Source organism: Varroa destructor, unplaced genomic scaffold (assembly GCF_002443255.2).
Source record: "Varroa destructor unplaced genomic scaffold, Vdes_3.0 BEIS01000007.1, whole genome shotgun sequence".
In the NCBI taxonomy this organism is placed as follows: Eukaryota; Metazoa; Arthropoda; class Arachnida; order Mesostigmata; family Varroidae; genus Varroa; species Varroa destructor.
Genome location: NW_019211460.1, coordinates 39372065 through 39389773, shown reverse-complemented (window position 1 = coordinate 39389773; position 17709 = coordinate 39372065). Strand labels below are relative to the sequence as shown.

The 17709-nt window shown below is 42.6% G+C and overlaps 1 protein-coding gene across 4 annotated transcripts in view; it reads left to right on the top strand.

The window, feature by feature from the left end:
- Positions 1-1918: 1918 nt before the first annotated feature.
- Positions 1919-17709, top strand: part of LOC111254739 (uncharacterized) — a 33121-nt gene continuing 17330 nt past the window's right edge. The window contains exons 1-5 of one of the 4 annotated variants that reach the window (XM_022815898.2): positions 1919-4140; positions 13610-13697; positions 14103-14178; positions 14443-14621; positions 15232-15387. In XM_022815898.2, coding sequence (XP_022671633.1) covers positions 3398-4140; positions 13610-13697; positions 14103-14178; positions 14443-14621; positions 15232-15252 — 1107 coding nt within the window. In that variant the 5' untranslated portion in view covers positions 1919-3397 and the 3' untranslated portion in view covers positions 15253-15387. Of the gene's footprint in view, positions 4141-13609; positions 13698-14102; positions 14179-14442; positions 14622-15231; positions 15388-17709 lie in introns of those variants that run through there. The other 3 variants (XM_022815897.2, XM_022815896.2, XM_086975046.1) reach the window with 3 other exon arrangements.

Genomic DNA, 17709 nt, shown 5'->3' with positions numbered 1-17709 from the left:
TATCAATTAAATGAATTAGTCATAAAACAGGCTAGGGATTAAATCCATGTCTCCCTGTAACACTATTGAGATCTGCGAACTTAGTATTGCGTCTAAGCTATTGTTGATTGATTTAAATAACCAGATTCGTTAGTATTAGACCCAGTTACGTAAAATATAGCACATGGCGACAGGCATCCTGCTACAATTAGCCTGTCCTGCCTAAAGCGTTATCTTTTCACTGCTTTCTTCATCCCGTTCTGATATGAAGTAATTAAATAGCAAAGACATGATTCAAACAATCTTGCTTCAGCGACTCTGTTGCATTGATGCAGTCATTCTATTACCTTGTCTGCATGATCGGTCACAGTCAGCATAACCTTCGCCTGCATCACAGTTACACTCTGGCAATAATCTTATTACTCTATTGAACTATTCTAGTGATTCCTTCATTTGTCATGTGTAGAGTTTGTCGGCCTCCTATTGCCGTTGGTCCGCTGTCACGATTAGCCTGCTCCAGGGGCGTAATTTGAACTATATCCGACCGAAGAAAGTATCGCTCGATTGAAGATTGACACGCTATAGTCGTTGCTTTCGATTCACCTAATTAACTAATTATTATTATTATTATTACTGTTATTTTGTTGCAATTATTTGATTATAGCTACCATAGAAGCTCACTGAATCAGGTTTTTCGCTTAGTGATTTTCTAATGCTCAGCCTGTGATTCCCTTCCCCCTAACCTTGGTGTAGTCGTCCTATTAATAGGTTGGTGATTAGAGTATGATTAGTTAACTCCGCCTTTATTTTAAAATATCCCAGTAACCTTTTTTCTTTGTTACAATTAATCCCGCAACCTGAAGAAACAATTGAGCTCGACTCCGAAATTGCATAACGAATTTACTTCACTTATACAAGAAAAGTTTACCTCGTGGCCCCACTCGAAGGCGTCACGCAGCTTACACCCCATACGCCTCTACAGTTATACCCGTTCCCCTATTGTAACATTGACAGCCTGTCACATTTTAAGCCGCTTCTTCCTTTCAAGTCTTTCTACCCTTGCAAAAAGACAAATAAGATGTCGAGACGTTTCACAAGCACTTTGCGAATAAAATAATAATAATAATAAACATTACACTTTTTTATATGGCAAAAAAACGCTCGTCAGAAGAATTGTGCATTTAACCAAAGAATATGATTCATATGACGGTAACAAAATTTATATTTCTATATATAGTTTCGTGGTTACGAGGACACATACATAGGTGTTTCGCTTGGGATCGGAGGATGGGACGGTAACGACTGGGAAAAAGGAGGAGGAAGAGGAGGCCGTTGCAGTGGCAGCGAAGCTGCTGCCAGTAGCGGCAATGCCGCCTGGCGGCGAAACTGCGCATAGCGATGCCACTGACGCAAAGGGTGCCCACATACATACACATATATATATATATACACAAGTCGAACACACATGCATCCAAAGAGACACTCATGGATATATACATATATATATGTGTGTGTGTGTCTGTGTGGTTATGCCTGTATGTATATACTTGGCTGGCTTGCTAGTTCGCTGACTGGTTCTATCTTTCGAGCCTAAGGGTTTTCACGGCCACACACAGACACAGACGCAAGTGAGATATTCATGCAGATACTCTTCTACACTCTGGCAGCGGGTAGACAGACAAAGCGCCGTAGCAAACAACAAGCGAATGAGAAAGTACAGACCAGCCAGGCAGCCATGCTTCAGTGGTTGGTTCAGTTCACTGGCGCCCGTTCCCTGCCCTTCCCTCCCCAGGCTACAGCAAAGTGGGGCCGCTCCGCCCTTATGGGCGGCGCCTGTCGTGGCCTATGGCTCCTCCCAGAGCGACTGTCTAACAGCTCGCAAATCTCCCTGTTGAGATATCTTCTTACTTTCTCCTATATAGGAATATATCTATTTTATTGATATCAAGACGACAGCAGGATGCTGCAGGAGTGATTCTCGCTGAAATGTGTCATGCCTCTACCGTGTATGCCGTGCCTGGATCCCAACGAGCGCCTGCCGCTGGCGGCTTGTTCGTTTCGATCGCTGTGCGGGATCCTTCGTCTTCGTCTCCCTCTTAACCGCTGCTAGCATCACTGCTATTACTACCACCACGAACTAAGCAACTGCAACGGCAGCTGCCACTGCGCCATCGGCACTAGTCAGCTGGCCCCAAGTTCTAGTCATTACTAACCTTCACTAATTGGTCATTACAAGCGTCACTACGACACGCGTTCTACCAGTGTTACTGTTAATGCTGGCGCTACCGCTAAGTATCACAGTTAGAACCTATAACCTAATATTTGTCTAGCGCCTAATCTAGTGTGAAAGATCTAAGTCAAAGAGACGGCCTGCTTGCTAGCTCCCTCTAGTGAGAGTAACAAGTATCAGCCCACCCAGTGGACGTGTTTAAGCTGAAAATATTATAGATACGAGAGTAACAACGACAATTCTAGTACGTTACCCTAAATCAACGAAGATAACGACTACCGCCGTCGCCGTCGCCGTCGCCGCTACTGGTATTCCATAAGTGGTATCGCTGTGATTACGATTGAGGTTATCCAGTGCGGTTCGCGTCACTGACACACGTAACCATATTAACTGCCTGCCTGCTTTCGCGCGCGTTTCTCGTGCTGCTGCTGTTCAGCTTGAAGAACAGGTGCGATATGAACAGTTGCTGTATGTGCATTTGGCCTCCTCGACTCGAAGACCATTGTTGATCATTGGCTTTCGTAAGGCCACACTTCGAAACCGGCTCCATAAGATTTACGTCATTATCATCATCGTCGTCGTCGTCATCGTCATCATCATCATCATCATCATCATCACCGTGGCCGTAGATCTGCGATAATAGCAGAAGTCGCTTATTATCGTCAGCGTTTTTTCGGCTGCTACCGAGCGTATGTTATAGAAGCAGCAGTAAGCTTGCCGTCAACTTACCTTCGTCCCTAGCTGTAATAACTGTATATCTGCATGTGTATGTGTGTGCGTGTGTTTAAGTGTAAGTGGAAGATCAACGCAAGAGTGGTCTATTGAAGCTAAAGACAGCTTCGATCTTGAGCTTGTCGAATAGATAGTCGACGCATTTCCCTCCGGCGAAAAAGAGGGGCGCCGCTGCCGACGAAGGAAATACCTTAACGCTAACAACAATAATAAATACATTAAATTCACAAGTATTGAATTAGTGAAATGTGTAAGGGTAAAATATAAAGCGAGCTGAAGGGGAAAACCATCGATTATCTCGGCATCGACGCTACCGTCAGAATCGCTGCTAGGACAGCCCCGAGCTGCAACTACAAACAACCGCTACAGTCTGAGCCCCTCAGTAGACACCGCCGCCACCATCGTACAACAACAAAGCGGTGACGGTAACGGTATCAACACGGCGGCAGTGACATCATGAGCAATATGTCATCGTATTACGATTACTATCAAACAGCGGCGACCCAACAGCCCCGCCGATTCGACCCAAACCCTAAGGATGTCAACTATCGTTGTTACATGAACTACCAAAAGTTTGACACCCAGCCGGTTGCAGTAGGTGTGAACGCATATGGCCCAACATCTGCTGGTGGCCCCGGCGACTATATGGGTCACAGTGGCACGTCCGCCAATGTGATGGGTCTGGGTGGGCCATCATCGTGCGAACCTGGCGGCGTGGTGTCATCTATTCCCTATCCGGGGCATAGTCACAGTCCTGTCATGCCAACTCCCTCATGTGGTGGGGGTGGTCAGCTGACTGGCAGCGGAAGCGGTGGGGGCATTCCGCCGCAACAGCAGCAGCAGCAGCAGCAGCAGCAACAGGCGGTATGCAATCCCGCCGCGATCGTCGGCGGCACCGAGGACGCCTTGTCAAACTCGAGCGAAGACCTATGTTGTGGTGGTGGAAATGGCGGTGGTGGTAGCAGTGATCTGTCAGCGTCCTCTCAGCATACGCCCCCACTGTCGCAGACGTCCGCGGCGTCGGCCGGATACGGGCCGCTTTCGACGGCGTCGATTTGCACAATGACGCCGAGCGTTGTTCCACCAGCAAACGTCAATGCAAGCATCTCGTCGGTCGCAACACACGAGGATCGAACCTGCAGCTCGCTAAGCCCGGGCAGCCCGTACTATCCGACCGCGGCCCCCAATGAGTGGGAAAGGTAGGCAGTCAATGCAACAGCAAGAACCAACCAGAGCAAGATAATATTGAAGTGTCATTTTACTAGTTTTTATTATTACTCCTATTATTATGAATATTATGGTGATGATTATCGTAAGAATACGAAGGAGTTATGGGCCGATTGGCGTATAGGTGTAGCCACGTGGGCTTCACGTCAATAATGCCAGCGGTACATCCAACATTCTCCGGTTAAGAGGTAGACGGGCGATTTATTCTTGCGTCAAGGAGTTCTGTCTTCGTGCACATGGTCGAGACGAAGTGTTTGCTATAGTTTTGTATAGTGGTCCGTTAATTAAGGAGACGAACTAGGAAAGTAACGAGTGTGGAGGAGCAGATGATTTTCATTTTGTTTCGTGAATTGTTTACCGGTTCAATAAAGGCTATGGCAATATTTTTTCCCTCACAGCACAGATTATCAAATGTAGTCGCTTAAAAAAGTCCGTGAAAAAAACAAAAGATTAATTATGCGTCTAGACACCCCCTGCCACTATCGGTGACAACAATGTTAACCGAAAAATGTGTAGTTGAGCGGTTTCGAACCCCCCTAAACATCTCGATGATGACCATGGAGGTACTTTCGGCTCTTCTAGCTTGCAGCCACATCATAAAGGCTCGAAAGCTGACAGTTTAAGTAGCTACTTTGAGTGATTTATACGAGTACTGACTCACTGTGTTGAAGAGGAGTCAAGTGTTTAAAAAAGGTTATTACAAAATATGCCTGTTCACTTTAGGCGGTTTTTCCGGCCTTCTGTTTATTAGGGGGTAAGGATTTAGCGAGTCGATATTGTCGTGTTAACAGAGTAGACCTGCAAGGCCATCAAGTAGCGGAAAAGAAGGATTTCGCACTAGAATGTTTGAACCTGTACCCGGAATGGGCATTCACGATAGGTTTTGGTAGTGGGTGACACCTTTGTTGTCTTGAAGTGCACCTGTCTCTCGTTTAATGACCGATCGGAAGGTAGACATTTTACTTGGCAGGCAGATTCAAACTAGCGGTTTGAAGCCGGCTAGTAAAGACGCGTCTGTGTTTATTAATCAGTGTCAAATCGTATTTAGATATAGTTTAGTAGTTGAGTAATTACAGTAATGATATGTTAATGGCTGTCACCAGATTTCCTTCACCAATAAAAATCATTGCTATCATTTCTCATAAGCTTAAATCTCGACCATACGATGCGTAAATAAATGTATCTCGTCAAAATACGTTCATTTGTAATTGTCCTTTGTCTACTATAACTTTACGCTTACCTAATGTCGTGCATTTACTATCACAGTATCGTTTTGAGATGCCAATTCTGTTTATTTTTATTGCTCTCTATGCTAGTCCAATCTGTGACCAAAATAAAAGGGTAATAATAAACCCTTTATATATATATATTTTATAAATAGATTTCGGACTAAGATGTTAGGGGATCAAGTATGTTATGCGGTTTGCAATAACGCTGCCAGACGTCTTACGTACCACACGTAAATGCATCCTAACTACTGATGTTTATAGTGTGGCACAATAGTATCACACAAGATGTCTATGGAGAATGCTTGACATCTGATGTTGTGACTATGTGAATAGAGATGACAAACTGCCTTCGTTATTCCATTTTGGCAAAATCTTACGCAATATGGTTGCAGACATGCGTCGGCTGCTATGGGATACGCGCAGTTAGTTCCCTCGGGCGAGGAATGAGTTCTGTTATGAGATGGGAGGCTGGGGAGTCGGGGGTCGTTATCCTTAACAAACGACACTGCACTCTGGGGAGCCCTGGCTACTGACTGTCGAGACGACGTTCGTGCAGGGGAAGCTGCACTTTTTGTGTCTCTTACTACCAATCGACAGACAGGACGGAACGATGCAAGCGTCTTGGAATGGGGCAATTGTCTCCTGAGGTGCTCATCTAATGAGCCCTTTTACACGCCAAATATTTTGACCATGCCCTAAAAACAGAAGCATGACCGATTCGTATTCCGGCGTCTACAAGAATTATCGAACGAACTTCATTTACATGATAGAGTAACAAATAGTACTCTTAGCCCACCAATGTGTTCGTTCATCTGTGTGCCTATGGAGACTCGTATACCCGTATTCTCGTTACGGTTATTGAAATACACAGTCAATTGTTAGTGTCACAGACCGTTATAAGTTTTTATTTGTATGTCTTTTAAGTTTCGGCCATTTAGTTTATCTTTCTACAAAGTTAACTGTAGTTAATACTCTATTTAGGATTTACACAGGAAATCGTTTTGTTTAGGCGAGTAGAGCGCTTATTGCTGACACATTTAAATTTTCCAGTTAAGATACAGATGTTACAGAAGTTTGTAGGGCAGACGGTTTGCGGCATTTTATGTCACCCATATTTCGCTCCGGATAATATGCACCGTTTTGGAGAAAAGGGAAAAACTATAAAGGGGTTTCCGCCCTTTTGAAGGACCTCCTAGCCGATGTGCGTTTTCTTTCCTGCATAACTATACACGTAAACCATATATCCCTCATAATTTGGAGTGAATGGAAAACAAGTCTAACAAAGCCACGTTCAATCATTTCTGGCTGTGCAAAATCTAAAAATCATAATGAAATATTTAACATTATTATGCTATTTCGTCAAAGAAGCTTCTCACTGCAGCTAGCGGCGGCGATGAATACACGTAAACGATCAACGAAAAGCAGTAGTATCGGTATGATCTTGACACATAGGGTACCTTGAATCGTATAAAATGTGGGCGCGTTCTCCGTTTTTCCAAACATGTCCATACATGTACCAATAAATATAGGGGTTAATTAAAAGTATTTATGTATGTAGTTCACTTGGAGACAATGGATAAGGCATTTTACTCATCGAAGAAGTATAGTAAATTGACGAGCTTGCCCGGCAGCTGTGGCACGACCGTACACCCCAGACACGCTTCCATACTTCCGCGTATACATCGACCTTTGCCAAATGGTTACGTTTGGTAAATGTGGGCTCTTGAATGAAATATAGTAATTTTTTCTTGCGTCGAGACTCTCTTCTTAAAATTGCCTATTTCTCGCTAAAAATAGGCAGTAGGAATCTCTACAGGCCGAGCTTCTACTAAGACAAAAACGAACACCGCTACGTATGAAATTGTTGATAAATTAATATATGATATTAATGAGTTATCCCTTGATTCGGCATTGAAGTCAACGGTGTAGCAGGAAAATGAAATTGAATAATAATAATTGATAAATAAAATTATGGAATGGGGTACGTGATATCGAAGTCAAAGCAAATTGGGTTTTCCCCATTTTACGCTGTGTATCCGTCACGTATATCTCACTGCGAACGTCTATCTGCGACCGTGAACAAATCGGTCTTGAGGATACTTTTGCCACGTCTGCTCAGGAGATTGGAGGCCAAGGTCAATCCAGCCGGCAGACAAATACGGTATCGATCGAATGCAGTTACAAGGATAATATAAGTACGGGTGCATAATTTCGTAGTAAACTACAGACGCTAAAAAACCCATTTCCAGCAGGGTAGGGAGTGTGTGTGGAAAGCACAATGGTAAAGCATTTAAAGCGCCTGATTAGCGGGTAGCAGTACAGACTGTGCAAATACAGATAAGAGACGGGGCATCATCGAATATTAGCACTAAGACAACTTGTAAGCTTCTTATGTTGAATTACGCTCTCTCTCTCCTAATGTTGTCCCTATTTTCTGATATCTTTTTTAAATTTCGCTTTTATTATCTTTATAGGACTAGTATCGTATATAGATAGTTCTACGTACAATGAAATTACTATGGAGCATGTATGTGTTCAACTACTGTGTGTTATTTGTAGTCTGTTACAATATATAATTAAACTAGATTTATCATATATTGCACCAAACAAGGTAATTCAGTCATATTTAAAAAAAAATCTGTGCGGCCTGAACGCAACTTCACACCTGTACTGACCTTGGTATATGATATTTGTATTGCATAGTTTTTTCGGAAAAAACAATGAGCAATCATCAGTTGAAAAACGATTGAAGGACGCATGATAAAAACGATCAATTGGCGTTGGAACTTTAAACTGATGATAACTGAAGACTTACTATGTTCAGTTCCTGAGTGGAATTCGACCACTGGGCATCATAATCATTTAAAGTACTACTTCTGGGCCAAAAAATCCCGAGTTTTGCTCTGTGCCAACTAGATATTCGTGTATCGTACGAATGATAGTTCTCGTCTTTGCCGTGATCCTCACTGGACTCAAGACCCATATGACACTATTTTTCTAGCGGTGAGAACAGTTTTTTTCAACTCAATTCTAACAATAGACCCTCACACTATCCTTGTTTTTGCTCTCGAATCTTCTTGACCGCCTCAAAGCTTGTCTTTTAGGCATTTCCTAATGGTTACGTAAGTTAGACCTAGTGAATGGAGGCTAGAATCAAGATATCCATATATATATATATATATAGGTAACCATCTAAATCTCCTACAAATGTGGCGATATATGACGCAGTACATTTTTTGTAGTCAAAAACCTACGACCTGCCCTCCCAGACACTGACCCATAACCTAGTTCTTGAAACGAACCTTCTGCAGCATCAGCTGTGTATATTTAATCTCGTTGTTAACATAGAATATAATAATGCTCTTTGAAACTTCTTTTAATTTTCTAAGAAAAAAGGAAATGCGCTCAAAAATCGTTCGCTTCAAAGCATCTAAAATACAGAGCACAGCTTGAAGTGCTCTCCGAAATTTGGTTGGTGGGTAGAGACACAGACGGGCTAATGTAGGTTTAAGGGCCCGGTCACGCACTGAACTGTAGCCGGCAAAGTTCGACCCTTTTATCAGTACTTCCTGAATCAGTAGTATAATATCTGTCTATCGAAAAATGTATTTAACGAATATTGCATTCGACCAAAGGAAACTAAACCAATAATAAGTTAATTAGGCCCTTTAATATATGCGAACATTATTGTTTGTATAATTAGATATTAATTTTTTTTCACATGTATGCCCATGTACTCGCACCTAATTATTGAAATGCTTGTTGTAAATGACTCCAATTATTCTGTTGCGTTCGTAAAGGCACTATTATATCGACCAGCGAAATAGTGCACCTCTCCTCCACTATCAGTAACCACGGCCGACGTTGCTTGTCCCAAGGACCGAAAGCATTCCGTAATCCAGCATAGTTGTATGCCCATTCAAAGGACGTTTCAAAGGACGATGGGTCTACCCCAGCCTGCTCGCACGCATTTCGCTTATTCTGAGACGCCGTTGGAAATCAGGGAATATAAGATGTAGGCTCGAGGACCTGCTTCGTTCCAGATATTGATCGTAGGTAGTAGGAATAAAAATGCTCGTCATTCACAAACATAAGAGATGAATAAGATGATGAATAGTACACTCGACTCGATAATGGGCTACGTCATCGCAGTGTATAAATTCTAATTTATTTTAAAAAACAAACGACACATTTTAGCATAAGGGAACGTATCTCCGTGTACGTAATACCCAAGACTCATGCCGCTTAAAGCCCTATAGCACCTCATACACAAACAGGTACGCCCAAAAATAGCGCTGGCAGTGTCTTCAATAACAAACGAGACAAGCTTGCATCGGCCCGATGCGACCAAGCGCTATCGAGACCTCGTCTCTTTCTTTGCTCTTATTCGGAATTTTTCAGGCTTGTCGCGGAACAGCTCTGCAGCTATTCCGGCCTGCTAGCGGCTTGGGTTTACGACACCCTATCGAGATGACCCCACGTGTTAGATCACACCGTTTTTGGATAGATGACGCCATTGTATAATAGATCACTGAGTCCGCTAAACAACCCTATACACCGTTACAGAAATTTTGAAAGCGTAGATTCCAATCATCTTATTTAACTAGCCGAGTTTTAATAATTGAAAAGCTTAGTTTTTTTTTTCTCTTTATGCTAACGGTACGTCACCTTTTAGAAGGTAAACTACAAGTTGGATTTTCTACCACAATTACCATGGGCCAGTCAAAATGACTTCTTTAATGGGTCGTTTTTAAAAACACAAAAATTACAAAGAACAATTTGATAAGGTTTTTAGTTGTTTGTCACACGAACGGTTAGTATTCAGGCAATCTATGTGAATTTTTAAGGCAACTTTAATAACCTTTTATAGCTGTTATAGGATAGGTTATAAGAAGCCGATTATATTAAAAGAAAAAAAGACGTTTCTGAGCCTATTTAGAAAATATATAGAAATAATAATAATTTATTAGCAGTTACAATGTTGATACACTTTAAGTCGCTGTGAAAAAAAGTATCCCGATATCGTATTATACTGATAGGAGCAAATGTGGCGTAGAAATAGACTAACGTTTATAGGTGGCCCAATTGAGACCCGAAGTGGTCGGTACGCTGTTATTGAGAGGTCTACTGCATGGCTCAAAATGTCAGCGTATTAAATCCTATCTTCAAATAGGGAACAGTATTTTTTTTTATAACGCTACTGCATTCTAGTTATGCATGCATTACTTTCAAAAAATAGAGAAAAACAAGTATTATACCATTACAAATTTCAGGTTCTGCACAAAAGCGACGGAAAAAGGCCCGAACTCTTCTTCGAATAGGTTCGGATTCTGAAACGCTTATTGGCCGAAATTAGTTTTGTGATAGTTAACAGGGAATACTTGCAAAGTGAGTTCCCTGACGCCCTGATTAGTTCTATATATATATATGCGTTAAGAAGAAAAATTTGTTGTTTTATATAACTGTGTCTACGTGAATATGTATCGAACCGACGTTTGTGAGAAGAGAAATGTTTTTGTACAATTGAAACATGAACATAGAAGGAAATAAGAGAGACAAATCGGACATAAATTCACGGTTAGATGACCCAATCAATTCCAGCTTCGACTGTTTGCGTATCGTCGTTGATGGTATTAGGGAAAAATCATACGCGCACCTTTTTCGCGCTGTACAGTATATTTTTTTTAACTCTTATAGATGATAATCTTATTTATATTCTATAAAATCTACCCAACTGCAAACGTCTGTCGCTTTCACTTCATTCAACGTTATATTACCGCTATTTCCGTTGACTTGGCTAAACTATAGAAAAGATTTCTTCTGTCTACAATATAAAAATAACTAAATTAAAAGAAAATAATAAAAAAAAAAAATAGCGCAACATTATAGTTCACATGCACGGTCTATTTGTTCATGATTAGTACTAGAAATAATTAAAAACTAGAAAAAATAAGAACTTTTCTGTGCAATGGCTAGATCCAAAAAAGTTTGCAAAAACGTCAAAGCTGAAGTTTTCGTTCGGACGGATGAAACTGATTCCGGGGGATGTGCAGTTATGATAACTAACACAGTTACATCGTAATAGCTTTCAACAACCACGTAAGGGTATAACAAACAACAATGAACGATTATTGGTGATATGGCACTTCCCGCTCGTTTTTCATTCGTTGTATCTTTTAGTAACCAGCTATAAGGCGTATTGATTTGACAAAAACGCTTGTTAATATTGACGCCAGTTCGCCATATTTGATATATATATATCGCGTACGTTGCTCTCTCTCTACAAGCCTTCCAGTTATAAAAGAGCAAGATATGTTTCGTATTCATTATCGGGATATGGTATTTCCACAGCCTGACCAAAACAGTCGGATCGTGTCAAATACAGGATTTTCTATATGAGGTTCCGATGGGGACAGTTCCTATATTCAGAGAGTCTTTCAATTCAGAGTCTTCTTCGTTCACGTTTTTAGATCACACCTATAACTCAAAACGATGATTAGCTAGCCTCACTGTTTATTTAATATTAGGCCACGTCGCAAAATGCTTCCTATTGCTTTTCCTATCTGGCCTAGTTCCTTCTGCGCATACTTGTGATATCTATTCAGAATATCTTTCGCTGTGTTTTACTAATCTACACATATAAAATGAGGGTAAGCGTCGAGGGCCAAGCACGAAGCAGGACAAACATCTATCGACTGTAAGGCTTCCACTACACATGAGGATTGATAGTTTCAACTTAGCCGGACAAATGCTATTCGGCCAGGGCCTATATTGATCTGAAGCCTATCGTAGTTGTACTCGTCCGACATGGTCGCTTTTGCTAAAATATCAGTCGAATCCTCAGTGGAAAAAGCCAGCACGCAACATTCACTGCTCGCACAGTTCGTTGCGGTAATACGGTCAGGGTCCCTTTGGTCGTTGGAGTAACAGTGCCGTAGCGAACCATTCAGCATAGAGCAAGCGGTCAGCTGTGAGGAACAATCGACTTCATCATAACCCAATGCCCAGAAATGTTATATTCTTACTTTAAACAAAATTGGACATGATATTTTAATCTATTGAGCGAAACTTATGAAGTAAACGAATTCAGTGTAAATATCGATATTATTATGTATTTCGATAATTTATCTGTGCTGGGAAGCGATCTCAAGCCCATACAAACATTCTGCCCCCCTAATTATAGTTAACTTAAGAAGGCTAACAGATGTTACTGTACTTGGTTTTCAGATACCTAGACATAACTTTAACGGCAACGTATTAGAACAATGTATGTGTGTGCAGGCCGCAAGTTCAACTTACCGGAATATAATTTTCGCCCAAACAGGGTACTCTGTTCCTTAAAACGTTTCGTCTGGATATTGCAGCGTATAATTATAGCAAGTCACATTTTCCAATGGAATTCTGGAGCTGGAAGTTTTAAACCTGTAGACAAAACACTATATATATATTTTTTTACATGCCTCAATATTGATTTCTAAATATATATCTTTTCTATTTTCTTTTTTTGTTTCTAAATATGTAAACTGACGTGGTAACTGTGTGAACCATTAGACGAACCTGCCTTACGAGCGACTGATTGATGTAAGACGTTCCACTTTACGGAAACCCAGAAATATCCTTAGAAAATCCAGAAAAGCCTTACGCTAACCGTTAGCGGGATGCGAGCTTTTATTACGAAAAGCTCTAAAGTTAATAAATAAGCTATAATGTAATTGTTGCCGTAGTCCTAGTGATGAAAAAAGCTGCGAGTTCAGCTGGCAGCGTGACATATTGATTCATGTAAAGGTCAGCATTATGTGATATCGTATGTAACTATAATAGACCTGTAGATCCTGCCCTGAACTGCTACTTAGTCTAACTGTCCGGACAAATTTTGCAAATAGTTATTACATGAACTATTTTATACGAGAGTGTTTCTGTTCGTCCGTGTAACGACCTTCCAATTATTTTATCATTTATCTTAAATATAGGAATGATACAGTAGAAAGCTACGAATATCTGCGCAAAAAGTGGCCATAGTACCCTCAGATATCCATATACTTACTGAAAATGCAATAATCTAAGGTTGTAGTACGACTAAGCTAGGCGTAATTTATACATAAATCCAGTGATGGATACAAAAGTCAAAATATTGAGCATCTGTATGAAATGACACAGCCTTGAAAACTGACAAGACCCTTACATCTTTGGTACAATGGGTTTGTTTTTCCAGGCATTCGACAGGAACACCTGAGAGTATGGTTCCTCAGTGTTATCCTCCGCCTCAACCACCGCCTGGCGGAGATTTCACACCACAACCGGTAAAAATGAACTTGTTTTATTAAAAAATAGCGTTGCCAGCAAACATGCTCAAATGGACGTAGTAGATTAACAAAACCCGCAGGAAATATTCACGGATCGATTTTTGCGGAAAGTTTTTACCCTTAAAACCAGGCTGAAAAAAACTTATAAACGGTTTAAAAAATGTAGTTATTTCGGTATAAAATTTGACTGCCTTTGTGACCTAACAGGCAACATCCGTTCGCAATTTCAAAAATACAATTTTTACGCCATATATGGCGTATGCCCTAATGAGTTATGGCTTTTTTTTTTGTTTACGCCATTCATTGTTGACCATTTTGATAGCGTTAAACATTTTTCTCATAAAAAAAAAAGCAGAAGAAAATAGAAAAAGTATTAATGTGTGGAGACGATTAACGTTTCAGCCGGAAGACTGCAGTAGCGACCAGGGTTCATCGAAAGACTGTAGTATACTGTATCCTTGGATGAGAAGTCAGTTTGGTAAGTGGATAGATAAATAGCGACCGTTAGTGTCCAGCTAGCAAGTTGTCTTGCCACATGATGCCGCTTGCCTTACCCAGACAGGTTTTATTAATAAGGCCAGCAAACCTTGCAGAATGTACAGCATGTTTAAAGCTAAGCCTAAAGAGACCTGGTAGCCGAAGTATGCTTGTCACAGAGGTTCACAGTAATGCTACTAACATTCGATCACAATGGCTTTCTGACAAATCGTCTGCTTTTCGACTATGGCTGTCGATGGTGCAGCAGAGCGCAAGAGAGGCCGCCAGACCTACACGCGCTTTCAGACGCTGGAGCTTGAAAAGGAGTTCCGTTTTAACCGTTACCTCACGCGCCGAAGGCGAATCGAAATCGCACATGCCCTCTGCCTCACGGAACGCCAGATTAAAATTTGGTTCCAAAACAGACGCATGAAATGGAAGAAGGTACGTGTATTATGTACTCTCAACGTATAACGTATCGTTGTAGTAGTGAACGTTATAAAATATGGATAATATTTTGAAAAAATCAAGTACAGATAACGTATCTGTAACTTACTGCGTTAATGTATAGATAAATGTGCCTTGTAGGTGAACGTGAATGTGTTGGCAAAATTAGATAAATATGGAACACTTGATGGAGCGTCTTTTTGTGCCGTTTCAGCTAACATAGAGAATTACCATACTGGGACTGCTTATAGTACAGTTACTGATTTACAGGGTTTCTGATTTGAATTGGGCGAGTGGCTGAAAAAAACTTATTATAGATTACTATTATAATTGATGCTTAAAAAATATTGCTTCCTTCGTTTGCATATATTTAAGGAAAAATTTTTTTGTAGCTTGAACAGTAACCGAAATCTCACAATTAAAAAATCTGCAAACATATACAATCAATTATTTACGAAAACAAACGTGGCTGTTCAGTTAACATGATATAGTAGTTCAATTTTCCTGTAGTAGCTTTAATAGAAACCACTGAGAAGAAGTTCGTAGCTACCTTTTAGCTTATATGGAGACCTGCTTTCTAGAGAGAAAAACCGATGTTTTATTTTAGGTGTATGCGCTTGGAAGCTAGCGCGAAGAACACCCCCCTGTTGTTTGATTAAGGATTTTCAGGTCTAACGAAGGGTATGCCTTTGTCGATGTATACACGTCATGCATGTATGCATGCATCTGTACGTGTGCTTTATGTTCTTCCGTGTCACACCTGTTTGCCCCTTGGCGCCTATCTTGCAGTAGTTTACCGTTAGCCACAACCACCATCACCAGGAACAGCCGTGTCTCTGCATTCAAATACCACCTTTACCTTGAGGCCTCGATCGGGCGCTGAGCCATCGCCATACTTATTCCTGCTAGCCTATTCTGCGCGTGTTTATAGGCCACTTGATGTGGGCCATTTCACCTCATAACAGTTTCTCTCACTGACGCACATAGCCCCTTCACATGGAACACACCAATGAAAGGTACCTTCATTCAGCGAACTCTGCGGCCACAAGCGCTGCGCTAGATTGAAGTATTCGTGGGCTTCGCTTACGAGTGGATCCTCCTTTGATCTTGTAGAAAACCCAAAGCCTCGTCAGTGCTTGCTTCTGCATATATCGTCATGCAATTGCTAGAGAAAACGCCTCCGTGAAAGTGCTGAGGACGTTTGTTTACTTCAGCTGTAAGCGACCGTGCTACATAAGTGGAAGTCAAGGAGCCATTACACGGCGGCAAATCGTAACGGTGACAGCACGAAGTACTTGGTAGCGTCTGTGCCTGTCGCCCCGGGTTCGGCGCCACAAACCTAACTTTATGGAGCACATCTATTTACAAGACTAAGCCGATGTCGCAGCCAGTGCAGTGGGCTGACTAGCGGCCGGCCATTGCCTCTCTCCCGCCCGCTCTGTTTGTCAGTCTGTCTGTCTGTCTATCTTACCACCCCGTGTCGCAACGCCGCTTAAGGACACTCGCAGTTTAAACAGCATATAGCGGAGAAAGCCAACGAACTTAGAGCGATCCTCTTCTTCTCCCGTTCACCGGTGGTCGAGGCGCAGGTAAGCGTCTGTCCTTGCTGCTGCTGCTGTTGTCAAAAGGCGGTACCCGCCTGTCTCCTCTGTTATGTACCTATAGTACATCTACTATGTTAAAGCCGCTCGGCGACTGGCTGGTGACGGCTGGCTCTCGCCTCTTGAGTGAATGCTAACTTATGAGATGGCTGCGGTAGCTCAAGTGATCGTCAAAACCCGCGGATCCCCCTTAGCATCGCATTGCTTCCCCGCTGAACGAATTCCCACCGCAGGACGGGGACGGGGGGGGGGGGGAATACCCGCAGCTTTTGCGTCGCTTCTCCTCCTTTTTCTTGGCCAGCAGCTATCTCGAACGACCGACCGCCTGCTCAGTTGCCAGGCCACAACAGCGACAGAAACGACCGCCATAATCAGCAGTCGGAGCAGCGGGCGCTGCAAAGTGACAATAATGAGAAGCAAAATGAAGAAGAAAAAAGAAAAGTGGCAACAACAGCATCGATGGCGGTAAGGTTTGCAGTACCGGCAGCAGAGGCAAGTCGTTGCCCCGCACCCTCCAACTAGCTTTGTGCGCTCGACGTAGCTTGCTGCAGACCGAAGAAATAGGTAGATTGCCTCTATCAGACGTCCGTTGCCCTGATGGGGCCGAAAGGTAGTGTGAAAAAGCGACGTTTACATTGGCTCTTACTTTGATAAAAGCGGGGTGGTAGTGGAGCTTGAAGTTGCGAAGGGGGGTAACTAACTGAGCGAAGGTTTTAGAAAAGCGCGCTCGCAAACGGCGGCTTGAGTGTCACGCGTTCGTAGTGAAGAATACTGGGATGGGCCCGCTGAGAACGATACCGTTAGTTGCCGCTACCGTCGCTAAACGGGCCCCATCCACCGCAAACTCTCTTTAAACAGCCCCTTTGCTATGCAAGCACTGTAGCAGGCTTTCGCCCCCTCAATATGGATAGACACCCCCGTGCGCTATGCATCCAGGTGCCCCCACCAATGTGACATCACTCACCTATCGCAGACGGAGGAGTAGGGGGGCTTCTGCTTCTCTGTGACGGTTTCTGGCGCGAACAACTTCAACCGCTGTCATCGCTGTCGCGTCTGCACAAGCAGACAGCATCGTCGCCATCGCTACAATCACTGGCAGTATCACGGCCGTTTCGAGCAGGCAGCGTGTGTCCCGGTTCATTTATATCCCTGTCTCTCTTATCGTAGCCATTGCCAGGAGCAGTTGCTTGACAACCAAAATTGGAACGGTGTTGTGCGTGGGAACCTTGTTCACGTCCGAAACATACGGGCCACGAACGAGTTGTCAAGTGATGCTGCTCATACAAATAGTGAACGTGCATCTGAGGGGCGATACATTTCAGCAATAGTAACGGAGAGTGCGTGACCGAGCATAAAGCAGTAAAAGGACAAAGCGAATTGTGAAGCCTGAATGGCGTGACGTTGAATTCAAGGAGAACGATGTCAGGTATCGCCTAGTGCCGGGCAACGTTGGCTCAAACGCGTAAGACAATGACAGCGGAAAT